We start from the raw sequence: 14,440 nt of genomic DNA on the forward strand, positions 1-14,440 counted from the left end.
TATAAAATGTATACTTCTTATAATAAGTTTCTAGATTATTCCTAACTAAGTATTAATTTATAGTTGGTTTAGAATCAACTAGATTTACTAACTTTTCGTCTAGGTGATTCTAATCGTTTTCTCCATTAACTATTAAATAAGTGTGTTTATGTCTGTTGGTCGTTTTCAAAAACAAAACTTAACCAGTGCATAATTATTTAGTGACGGTGAAGCTAGGTTAATTACACAGAACCTCCTAATACGATTAATTACACAGAACCTCCTAATACGATTAATTACGGACTGGCGGCATAGAAAACGATTTTCTCAGGTATGTCACACATACAAACTTTATAATAGATTATATAATTCATCTAAGTCTGAGGGACTAAATAGTTTGTTGTACAGTGCAATTTATTTATTAAGCATATATTGATGAATTTATTTAATAATAGTGGGAAAAGAAAGTTCAGTAAGATAATAATAATAACAATAATTTTATATTTATTATAAATTAACTGTACCTTTAGGTATTTGACAAGATAATTATAATTACATTTGAAAAATGTTAATTTTATCTAAGTCATTATATTTAATATTTTTTCACACCTATAGTTTATAGCTAATACTTGTGCGCTGAAGAAGATTTTTTTAATATTTCCTCGAATCATAGTAAAACTAAATTTTTGAATGTATTATACTCTATGCATACATATTTTACGCACTTACACCACAGTATACATAATGACCGGTCTTTTTTATGACCAGAGAATTATAATTTCTTAAATTTATTTAATAACCGTTACTTAAAAAAAATTTAATTGCTTAACTAAAGAGTAAAGAAAAACTCGAATAAATAATAAATATAATGTTTCCAATAATAATAATAATAATTATTATCGAGATATATAATATGTCGCCTGTGGCCTGTCATACCTACGATGTACGAATATTTCATCGTTGCCATAACATCGTACCCATTAAAGTAATGATAAATTTCGATGAAATAACATCTATCCAAATAATAATAAAATACACTTTTGAAATGTACAAATCACCAACAATTCTTGAAAAATAAATAAACTATTTCTCTCTTATTTATAAATAGATATAATTATAATTGATTAAAAAACACATAGCATGGGTTTTGAAGTGTTTCAAAAAATTAAAATATAACTGAAATACTATAAGTAGATATTACCAAAAATTGGTTACATTTAATCAGAACTTAATATAATAAACTAAAATTAAAATTAAAATCATTTTAGGCAAAGGCTGTTTCCTATTAAAAATGATAAAAATGTAACTTGATAGTTAATTTTAATTAAAAATATCCTTAATACTTCAAACTTTTATGCAAACAAGTCAAAAGTTTTTTATAATACTAAACATTTTCCTTGACATTATTAATTACTTATGTAACCACAGATTTAATATTGGAAGGTTTCAAAACCAATATGGAACTAAAAATACTTTTGTTTTATTTAAATTTTTTGATACTAATTTTATCTAATAATACTTTTATGTATCCGTTAATTTAAAAATCAAAGAATGCGTATAATTCGTTTTAAGCATAGGCAAATCAATCGTTATTGAGTTAAAGTCAATGTGATGGACGTGTTAAATTTTAATCAAATTATAAATCTTCGAAATACAATTGTGAGTGAAGACATTGGTTAGTCTCTATTTCTCAAGATATGTTATAATTTATTTATAATAAGTACCTACTTTTAGTAGTTTATTTTTCAATTATTAAGTACCAAATAAAATAAGTTAAAAAATTTTTTTCTAACAAAATTGTCTGATAGACTTATCATTATTATAACTGTTACATGGCTTGTTCTATCTTTTTTTTACTAGTGACAAAACAATTAAACTAAAATAGTGGAGGGCATGGTTCTCAGCGAACACCCTCAAATGGGTATGTGTTATAATTTAGTTTAAATAGTTTAAAATATATGAATTTTTCGATTATTTCATTGTGTATAGAAAATAATAGAGAAACTTATGGCTAAAAGTATCAATTTATGACTACAATATGTTTTGTTTCAATTTCCAATATTTTAGTGTGTGAAATTAACGACTTCCAGACTACATTAAATTTTTTACTGGATTGTGCACAAAATCCGTTAAATAAATACCGTTAAATAGCACTAATACATTTAGCACTCACTCAAATTCTATAATCACTCAAATATCATCCAATCAAAACCCAGGTAATCCATCTAGGTGCCTGAAAAGGAACTGGTGAAGGAACCTAATCTTTCTTTAAATCGCTTTCCACGGGGCGCTGCCACTGGGCGAATTTCCCCTCCCGTCAATCGAATATCATTAAGTTTACTTATTGTATAAAATGTAAATAAAGATTGTAAATATATAAACTTTGTTTCAATGAACATAAAAAAAAAATAGCACCAATTCAATTCTAACTTTATGATTTTATAAGCAGTAATAAATTATCGTCCAGTCTTTTTGCTTAGGCACCAATTTTTAATTTAAATGCGAAGAAACAAAATTGTGCCTATGTATTTTTAATAATATTATGCTGCTAGAAAAACGACTTGAACACATTTTAAAGCAATTCTGAAAAAAATCAACTCAATATTTAAATTTAAAATTTAATAAAAAAACTAAAAATCCAAAAAATCTATAATAATAGCTTAAAGTTTTTTTTTAATATTTTTAAAATGTTATCATGATGTATAATAAATAATAATTTGAGTACTTAATAGTGGAATGTTTAAAGTTTCCACGGTTTCAGATTTTTATAAATTTAATTTACATTTAGCTAATAAGTTATTTAAGTCTTGTGATGTTATTATGAATTATTCATTAATGTATAGGTCTGGTAGGTACTATCAAATATTTAAAATCAGAGGTTATAATTTAAAAAATTCTAAAATCTATGCTCTTTAAACAATTAAAGTATTATACTTATACATTGAATAATATTATGAAGTTTATTTTAAAGTCTCTCGTTCGTGTCTAAATTGTATAATGATATTCCAGTATTGGGTGTACCATATACTAATTATTTTCCCTACATTTATCTTAAAATTACAATGTTTACAAGAATGTATTGATAAGAATATTTTTCAAACAAAAATATCAATAGTTTTAGATTTTCTCAAATATATTTATGATTTATTCGTGATAAACAATTCAATTTGAATCAATTGGTAATCAATTAGAAGCAGCTAATTACATTAATAAATTAGCTTTATTTTGCTTGTGCTGTATACGGAATGTATGCACATACAAAGAATTTTATAAAGATTTATAATTTCAAAAATATAGTATAGTTTTGTATTTTATTTGCTGTTGTATCGAATATTATTTTTTTCCTTGGAAATATTTAGGATATACGATGCTTTCATAGTTTTATAAGTTTTAGATGACCATTATTCCTTGAGAATAATCTTTAAGAGAAGACTACCTATATATTTTTTGTTTTTTGTCTTCGTCTGACAAACGTATGACACAGCAAATTTTCGTTCACTAGTTTCAACAGTGTATTTATATAAGAGTGAATTGACCTATTGTAAACATTTTAGGTAAGAACAATATTTGTGTTTAATATTCGGCTATTTTTTCGATATTTTAATTGTTGAGCAATACACGGGTAAGTAAGATAACATAAATTATAAATGCACATATTATCTTGCTTGAAAATTAAAATATTGAATAAAAGCTAACGCTCCAGAATAAATAATGTTCTTACTTAAAAGTTTGATAATAAGTCAATTCACTCTAATATTAAAACTAACGGCACACTATTAAAACTAGTAAAAGAAAATTTGATATATCGATATGACGGAGACAAAAAACGCATGGGTAGCATCTTCTTAGCCATACTTATTTAGGATTCATCTAATATTTTGGCACAATTGAAATATTTGGAATGATTATAAATTAAAAGATAAAATATTAAATTGTTCGTTGCTATAAAAAAAATATTTACTTAGTCTTAATAGAGTTGTCCTTAATAATTTTAGTAATCATACTATTATAAGGATTAATAGAACTAGAAGAGCTATTATTGAAGGTTATGATAGTCGAGGATGAATTTATCATTTTTATAGTATTTTTGTGTTAATATAGCTCGATTATTAAATTAAGGTTTAAATGTAAGGTTTATGTTTTATACGAGTAAGTAAAAAATTATTATGTTTAGCATTAATAAAAGTTGATTAAAGAAGATATTGCAGTTAGAGATGTTTTGTTTAAATATATTTATTTTTTATAAATGAGATATCAGTATGAATCACTCGCGTTTAACTTTTTAGTTTTCTTATTTTTTTAAACAGATCATTCACATCCTTTTTATCCACTAACACTTTGTAGTGTGTGCTATGTTTCGGCCGTTATTGGGGTGCGCAAACGCCACATTTGCCGGTAGGGGGGTCTTTGCCCTCTGTTACAGAAAACGTTGAGCAATCCCTACGACCACATGGTAGTCACGCCGCAGCCGTCGAGGTACAAACGTCATTCGCCAAGGCTCTATCTTAAAAACTTGTTCATCGATCGCGATGTTTTTCCTTGGTACTCTTTTATTCAATTATTACGATATTTGTTTTAATATTATAATCAAACTTTTTATGAAAAGTCATACATTATTCTGTATTCTATCAAAAAGTATTGAATCTAAAATACAATTTTCATAAGTGCAATAAGATTTAACACTTCTTATGAGTCCCAAGACGTAAGTCAATAGCTCCATTATGCATGCTATAAGAATTTATAGTTAAATTATGGAACAATTTAAGAAATAAGTAATTATATTTTCTGAAATTACTTTACTTTATAATTGAAAATCATGATTTTTCGTTATTTCATTATATTTATATTTAAACAATATGACGATACTGATATCGTGAAATTAAATATTATTTGGGCAATAAATAAATTGTATCATAATTTATAGTAGGTGCATATTTAATATATTTACTAAATTATCGGAATTGCACAACATTATTATAAAGGTTTTCAAAAAATATTATCCGAATAATTGTAATATTACAATGTCTAATTATAAATAAACTAAAGTTCTTTTTTTATTGATCAAAATACATCGACAACTAGGCCATTACTAAAGGAATTTTTAATTTGGTTACATTTTTAGTATTTTAAGTATTTACATTTTTACATTAAATTAAATTGTACAACTCTGTTTTTTTTTTTAAATAAAATTAAGTTTTTTAAATCCTGTGGGTTTGGTCCAAGTGCTTGACAGATTTGTTCGGAGATGTGAAATTGATTTCGATACTGGTTAAATTAAAGTTTTATTTTAATATATTTAACTTATTTAAATTATATGCGTAGTTGTAAAAATATTATGAAAATATCATAAGAGATGTATTATTAACAAATATTATATAATAATAAGATGTAGGTATTATTTTACATCGGTTTGAAATTGTTCTTATTAATTCTACCTCTGGTAAACATTGACTAAAATAAATCTTATTTCGTGATATTAAATTTCATATTCGTACAGGAAATATATTAATTTTTAAATTGATGAAAAACAAAAATAATTCATTATAATTGAAATGCTCAAAATTGAATTATTTCAAATAATCAAATTCATTTTATTGTTATGTATAACATTATTGATATTTATATTTATATCAAATTTTATAAACAGTAATATTTTAAAATGTTAAAATCGATACATTATAAACTAAACGCATAAAAATTAAAAAATTAAATATCAAATTTATAAATTTATACAATTTTCTCAGAATGTTAAATGATAAAATAATAATGTAGAACAAAAATAAGTAGATTTCATAAATTAGGAAAAAATTAAAAATTAATTTAAATTTAGTATGAATCAAGACTTCCTGCAATTAATATCCACTATTTATTTTCAATATTTTATTCATAAGACCAACAGATTTATTATTAGACTAAGTGAGTTAATTTTTTGATTATATTGTATATAAGAGGGTAGTAAACTTAGCATTTCTTAATAATTATTTATCATCGAACAACATTGTATATAAAAGTACTATGAATTATATTTTCTCAGCATAGGATATTATAATTGCACTACGATTTAAAATGTATTTTAATTGTGCCATTCGTTCAGTAGTTGTCGGTCTATACCTGGTAATTGTAAGTATAGCAGGTGATCTATATTTAAGTTTTAAATATAGCTTGTGATCTTTTAAATTTTTTACATATTTCGAAACGTTTACAGACACAATGCCATTTATTCTTATATTATTATTTATTAATAATACTCTATTATAGCTTATTTGTTATTAAATAATTATGGAATTTAATTTACGCCGAATTCTGATAATTCTTTAATTTATTATGATCACCTGTGTACGATGAATTACAATAATTATGTAACCAATGAAGTTTAAGTTTAAGTTAGCAATACTGGATAACCGTAAGACGTAGATTATTTTTAATTGATTTTTGTTAAACTGTTAGATTTCTTTTAATAATTCCAGCCATACTGTAAATTACATTTGAATAATATTTATTAATACATTGCATGCTTTAGAATTTTTTGGAGGATCACGTATTAATATATTAAATTAGTAAATTTCCTGCTACACGCATGAGCCATTTTATTTTTTATGGATATTCCAACATAATACAGTATACCTAGGTGTAATTTTATAATTTTCAAGGAGCAAAGAAATAATATTGTTTTTAGATTTTCAACGATTTGTATTTTTTATGGTTATAAAACATTTAAAATCTGTATACACTATTTGGGATAAAATAGAAGGACGTGTTCTAAAAGTTTCATATTACCTATATCACCTCTGGGTTCTAACGTTATGTGAATCTAAAATTGGGCATAGATGGTTCTTTAAACAAGTAATTTTTGTAATTTTTTCGTAGGTTTATTGGAAAATTCATTAAAAATATGAAAGGTACAATAATGATCTACTTGATTTCAACAAAATCAATTTATTAATTATTTTTTCAATGAATGACCTATAAACTTTCGAATGTGGGTTAATTTTTGATTAAATTATATACTATGGTAAGATTTCTAAACAAGTTTTGATTATTTTATGTTAAATATTAAGTTAAAATATTGTTGGTTGATCTGGTTTTGATTTTGAATGATTTGTAATTTGAGTTTCGAAGATTTAATAATTTAATACGAGGTATTAAATTTAATAATATTATACGATCATTCTTACTAAAATGTAGACTAATTGTATTATTTTCGTTAAGCTACAAGAAACTAAGTACCTATTATATTTTAATTTTAATTACATTTATTTTCTGTATACAATTTTGCATCTAGCATATAATGTTAAGCATTTAAGTAAATTTAAATTGATTAGGTGTATATTAAAAAAAAAAAATTAGTTATATTGCTTATAGTAGTATAAGTATATAAGAAAATATATTAAATTTAAGAGTAACTAAGAGCCTTTTAATAACTGTCAACAGTAATAAGTTTATGTATAATAATAATATAATAATATACTATTATCTCACAATTCATCACCGAAAAAAACCATAGCTGATGCAGTGTACACTCAACATTTTATTTTTTATTTTGACGTAATAGGTATCTATTTAAAAAATGCTAAAATATTGTATTATATTACTTACCGGATACGATGACAATTTTCTGATGCGATTGGTGCATTGGAAAATTCAAAATTGACAGTATAGCAAAATTAAATAATTATTGGAAATAGAATATATTTTCTATAAAAATTTTAAATGTACCATTATATACCATAATAAATTAATCATATAATAATATTACGGTTCATAAGTAGTGGTATACTGCAGCTTAATATATAATAAATTTATATAATTTTTTAACACAGAGTATTTTCAACTTCAAACGAATATTATTTGTATAAACTAAAAAACAGAAACCCGTCAGATATTAAGTGTTTTCAGTTTAACAGGACTTATGTTATCAGAAAAAGAGAACATTTAAAATATGTATATTTTATATTTACAAATTTAAAATATTTTTAATTTTCAGATAACGTAAGTACTGTTAGACCTAAAATAACTTAAATGTATGATAAATTCGATCGTTTAAGACTCTGCCAACTTCAATTTTGTTATTATTTCATCATATTTATTAGATGATGTTGGTAATGTAAAACACTGTCTTAATTGATCATATGCTTTAAATTACTTAAAATAACTATCACCACTGTTTATCTTGTAGTGTTCTCATAAAAATTAATGTGTCATACCACTCTTTTTTTTAAATTGGCGATTCGAGCGTGAAAAACGCGTGACAAGCGCAAAAACGATATGACGCTTAGACTCGTATGGGTTTTGCAAAAAATACGATTAAAGCGTTTAAATATATTTGAAATAATATTCTAAAAATAAATTGAATATCTCCGGATTATGAAGAAAAATTATAAAAAATGTTTGCCATCATTATGAGTAGTGAGTATGCGTATACTATAGTGACCACATCCATTTTAGAACCACTCTGTATAGAATGTTGCAATCAATTTAGATTTTTGATCTTTTTTATTTTAAAATCTTACTGAGATAATCATTTAAACGAAATGCAAAAGACGTCGTTTGCTATCAAAAAAAAAAAAAAAATTCACATCCATCAATTTGGTATCATTATAATATTATAATACCGGTTATTGCCGTTATTGGTAACACAGTATAGTTTGTTAAACATAATAATCAATAATATGCATATAAGTTTTTTATTGTTATAAAGCAATTATATCTGAGTTTCATGTTTTGTTTTTCTGATATTAAAATATTATTACATGTTTTTTGATTTACGCTTATTACTATATCTTAGCTAGTGTGAAATATTTTAATATTTAATGTGTGTGATTGCATTTCCCTCATATTGTAATTGTTTTTGATCAGGTTAGATTTTTTCATATTTCCATTAAAAAAAAAAAAATAATCTATATAATATTTTAATGTATTGGATGCATTAATTTTTTGTAGCTTCCTTTTTTATAGATAGTTTTTAATATTATGTGTAATAATATGTTTACCTATTGTAAAATGTAAATTATTCAAAGTGTAGTGATGAAAATTAATTATATAATGTAAATGATATACACAGTTAATGATGGTGAAAAAAATCAATTTTCAGATGGTTTATACAATTTTTTATTGGCTTAAATTATATGAACTTTGTTTGTTCATACAATACGTGACATATAATAATAATTATTGATCATGAATATCATTATTTACTATTAATATTAGATAGATAATATGAATTATTACGGTTAAATGAATAATTATGACAAAATGCATGTTATGTTTATTATTGTATAATGTATGTTGTATGCATAGTGTGTCTTTTTTGATGATAGGTACTCAATTTATTTGGTTATTAGAAAAAGTTGTTTGTATTAAATTGATGAACATTTTCATCATAGTTGAAATACATTAGTAATTTTGTGTACGTTTATGTCAGCCACACCATGTTCCTGCTAAAAATGTTTTATTTAATTTAGTAAATATATATTATCTATATTATATTAAAAAAAACCATTTTCTGAATGTAGGTACATACCATTTAAAATATTTGTTGGAAAACAAGCATAGTATATTATATTTTATTATTTTCAAGTATAAAATATACCTATTCTATATATTTTACTAGATATTAATGAATGGTAATGAATAATACAAGTCCTATATTAATCATGATAATCTACAAATTATAAATTGTATTGGATTAATGTTTTTTGATACATACTCGTAGCTTATTAGTCCTCGAATATTTCGAATGTTTAATTACGTTTTTTTTTTTTTTTAATCATTTTTTATGCAGTTATAGTTATTCAAAAGATTTTTAAGTATCTCTTTATCGATTGTAATTTGTATATAAGTTTTTTAGGATTTCAAAATTCTTAGTTGTTCAAACTGCCGTAAGAACATTAACCAGAGATGAAAAACTGTTGTTGCATTTTCGTGTATATAAATATTTTAAAATCATTATGTAGCTACTGATTATATTATAAATGAATTGAAAATTGGTAATAATTTTAAGTTTATACTAGGATTTATAAAATTATTTTTGAAGGAAATCAAATTTACCAAAGATCCATACTAGATTTCTTATTCGTTCTGTGTTTTATTCAGTTATATTATTCAAATCCAATCAAAATAATTTAATTATTATGAGACATAAACTTTGAATGCCTATTTATAATTGAAAATGTTGTATTCGGATATTTAAAAAAAATTTAATGTTTCTTTTATTATTTTTTTTTATTGATCTTACGTTAACATTGACAGCAGCAGCCATTAGTTATTATATTAATTACAATTTTTTACTAATGATTAAAGTTTCTTGAATTATAATCTATAAATTAAACTGTAGGTACAGTTTAGATTTTCTTAAAAATATTAAAACTTGATTGGTGGTGTCTGCATTCGCTCCGAGTGCTGCGTCTAGGGTGTGGGAATGTAGAAGTTGCTGAGTTCATCTATGTACTGGATGTATTCTGTCAAAAAAAAAAAATAGTTGACTGATAGTTTGGTACCGCAGATAGTGCACATGGCTTTTCTCATTTGTCATGAATCGTGAGGTACCCATGTGTTAAATATATATACATGTGTATCGCCATAACATTAGAATGTTATTTTTTTTTTATCACATAACGTTTGGTTTGTGTTTTTTCTTACAGGTATTATCATGAAACCTAATCGTTTGCTAAACGTTCTGTCTTAATGACTTTAATTTAAACCCGCAATGATCAGAGACAGGGCTATGCATTGGTTTTACACAAAGAATGGTTTAACTGACAAAAACCGTAGCGTGTTGGATGTTTATCATCAAGAGAATGTGTCGGAAGTTACTAACTTCCACGACTGGCAAAATGAATTGGAAACAGAACTGTTTCAAGGGTATTCGCCTGCCCTATTAACATTTGCTAGTATATGCTGTGTGGTTTATATGATGGTTGGCGTTCCTGGAAATCTTATCACCATCATTGCTTTGTTTAGATGCAAAAAGGTAAGTGTATTTTAGTTTTTAGTTGAACCTATACAATTAATTATTTTTAAGATAATTAGAAATTTCAACACATTTTGATTGAGGATTTTTCTTTGATATTCACCAAATTATAGATAGTATCAAGTAGTAACGAACATATTATAATAATTTTATTTAGATTAAAAGGTTTTATTATGCAGTAAAATTGATTATATTATTACGTAATACGTCGTATATATACATAGGTATCAAAAATAAGGATGATCTATTAAACATAATACAACACTAATTAGGTTCTTTAGAAATTACTTAAGTTTTTGGAAATATTTTTTTACATAATTTTAAGTTTTACAAAATTTTTGGAAAACACTTTTTTTTAGTTATAACGATAAAGAATGATTGTCTTAAGTTAAATAAATGATTCAGTATAGTAATCATTTTATGATATACGTATTTTATAATTACCTACATTAAAAATTTAATGAGACAATCATATTCATACTAGTTATACCTAAAACAATATTTTTAATATGAATACAGAAGTGAAATTACTAAAATTAGGTTGTTATTAATAATTATCTTTTGCACAATATTGCATACTGGACTTTTGACTTGGTTACATTTAAAGATTTATTATGGAATAGTTATTTTAAATATATATCAACGCTATAGTTTGATATAGTTTGATTTATCGATACAAATTGTTCATATTATTGTATTGTAATTTTATTATATCTATAGGATTAAAAGAAAAGTACGATTTAAAATTGCATTGGAAAATAAATCATATACGTACATACATTTAAATAAAGTATAATTTATCGGTAACACAAATAAGGAAATGCAATTTTTATCGTCTCTATAAACCTTTTTAAAACAGTAATAAAACTTAAATACTTTATACAAATAGTCGGGATTGAACTGCATTCTTAATAAATCACATAGAGTAAACGAATAAAAATATATTTAAAGTTTGTCATTTGGAAACTACTTCAATGCAGTTATAAGTTTATAACTTATAAATATTATACATTTCAATATACCTATGTTTAAACGGTTCCAATTCTACATGCGAATAGTTTTTGTCGACAAGGGAACTCAATCAATTTATATTAAAATGTATTGCCATAAACAACAAAGTTGTGATTATAATTATAGTAGAAATTTAATCATAATATGGCATTAATAAGGTTCGAACGAGTACTAGGTACTGAGATATAATATACAGCTATTAATTTTAATATTATTTATATATTATTAAATTATAATATTATGTTATACGTAGATCATAGGAAATTAAAAATTTCAATAATAAATGTGCATATAAATTATGAACAGAAAGAGTAGAGTGGTTATTAAATTCTTGGTTACGTCTTCCCAGAAGTAAGAACGTCATCATTTGAGTCGCTGTCGCAGGTCGTTGTCGTCGTCGGTTCCGTTCTAGACCGGATGCTAGTGATGCGGCTATACAACCATGCTAGTAAGTGTACATGGTTTTGCTATTAAATGCATTGTGCATAAGATTTCTCGGCAGTAGCGAAATGGGTGGATGATCGTAGAAGTCTGGCCGGATGGCTGCCTCCGAAATCTATAGACGAAAATGTAATTTTATTCCTAATGAAAGTAGCTAGGCGATTTCGCTTTGTAGGTTGTAATCTATCAATTACAGCTCAATGAGAATTCAGATATTTATCAGGTATATCTGGGTAAGGTTGTAGGTAGGTACCTACGTAATATGCACACACTAATTTTATAAGTATGGATATTATTTTAAAATATCGAATATCTGACAAATCATCTTCTTTTCTTGGTTAGAGAAAGCTCATATTATAGGTAATTATAATAAGAATATACAAGACAAATTGAATTCATAAGGAATTTGTGTTAAGTTATGAAAACTTACGAAAAGGTAATAAGTAGATATTTCATATAAGAAAATATAATAAATATAATTTTTTTTCTTTCATAAATCTGTAATATTATAATATAATAGTTGTATACGTCATACATTTATCAAAAACAATATGCTAATATTATAGTTTATAGGTAAATTTAATAAATATTGTTAGGAACCTACTATTTGTTCGGTAACTCTCAGTGAGTTGAACTCTTTTTTTTTCCAATAATCATTTTGAAGGATTGATGGATATTTTACTACTCACCATATTTTACCTTAATTCGTTTTCGAGTGGATTTTTTTTATATTGACCCGATTTTCATGTATAATTTTATTTAATGTTATGTAAAATGACTTTATACTGAGTGATTCAAGTATTGAATACAGCGATAAGAGTATTAACTGTATACAGTTTAAAATAAGTACAGAAACGAACTTCGTTTTAAGTTTATTAGACATAATATGCCGTTAAAAATGACAAATTTATAAAGTTCTACGTATAAGAACACTTGGGAATCTCTTGATAATCGAATTTAGTTGTATTATGTTTAAAATACAGTCTTCATATTTGTGTATGTTATAACTTAAGTGTAGATTGGATTAAATTTTTTATCAAACCACAACACTCAGTGAAAACTCATAAAAGTATCTATAAAAAATAACGTGTACCTAATATAAAAGAAAATTTAATTAACAGTTGAGCCGATCGATAAATACTGTTGATTTGTGAACAGTTGTTTTGATAATATCAAATATTGCACTAAGCAAAATATTAAAGACGTCTTTTAAACTATATATTAATATACATATATGTACAAAATTTAATATAATATTTACTTATATTACATAGTAACTCATTTAACATAGGTAAATAATTATTATAATTCATTGATTACGAATACAATTCCATAATATTGTTTCATTGCTTAAAGGGTGCTGTTTCTTAATTTTCAAACGGTAAAATTTTAACAAGGTACCTGTAGTATGACTTATGAGTACCAGGTTTAGTGAACAATACAATTTACGATTTGCACATAATGTTAAAGATAATATTCATTATACATATGTGACAGAATACAGAGATATATATTATTAAAGTTTTCATTCTTGGGAAATGGAAATGTTTTAACCAATCTGAATTTTTAAGTTTGTATATAATATAATAGCAAGGTGGCTGACATGAAAAAAATTTCTGAGTGACAAGTTTACATTGATAAATTATATTCGACATTCGTAACAAGAGTTAAACATATTTAAAGCTTACGCAGCTCGTTAAACATTTAATGGATTAATTTTATTATATTATTAATTAATTTTATTTAGGTAATATAATTATAATTTTTATTAAATTTGGGTACCTGTTATAAATTGTTCTAAGGTAAAAATAATTGATGTGTTCATCATTGTTTATTTTCTGTTTTGGAGATTATAATAAATAACAAACCTATAAATATTGTATATACTCATGTATTTATTTTTATTATTTTGATTCTTTTAAGTTATCAAGAGTTAAATAAATTATATTATTTCAATATAAGAAACTTTAGTTTTTTATTGTTTGGTAATTTATTTTTTTAATCGATTGAAAATAATTTATAAAATATGAAAATGCTTGC

The 14,440-nt window shown here is 24.2% G+C and overlaps 1 protein-coding gene across 5 annotated transcripts in view; it reads left to right on the forward strand.

Annotated features, from left to right (window-relative positions):
* Window positions 1-14,440, forward strand: part of LOC107168307 (G protein-coupled receptor moody) — a 207,257-nt gene that overhangs the window by 5,074 nt on the left and 187,743 nt on the right. The window contains exons 1-2 of one of the 5 annotated variants that reach the window (XM_015517671.2): window positions 147-310; window positions 10,620-10,948. In XM_015517671.2, coding sequence (XP_015373157.1) covers window positions 10,685-10,948 — 264 coding nt within the window. In that variant the 5' untranslated portion in view covers window positions 147-310; window positions 10,620-10,684. Of the gene's footprint in view, window positions 1-146; window positions 311-4,451; window positions 4,752-10,619; window positions 10,949-14,440 lie in introns of those variants that run through there. The other 4 variants (XM_089225547.1, XM_015517672.2, XM_015517670.2 and 1 more) reach the window with 4 other exon arrangements.

Source organism: Diuraphis noxia, unplaced genomic scaffold (assembly GCF_037042655.1).
Source record: "Diuraphis noxia isolate RWA-SAM2 unplaced genomic scaffold, SU_Dnox_SAM2 contig0004, whole genome shotgun sequence".
NCBI classification, from domain to species: Eukaryota; Metazoa; Arthropoda; class Insecta; order Hemiptera; family Aphididae; genus Diuraphis; species Diuraphis noxia.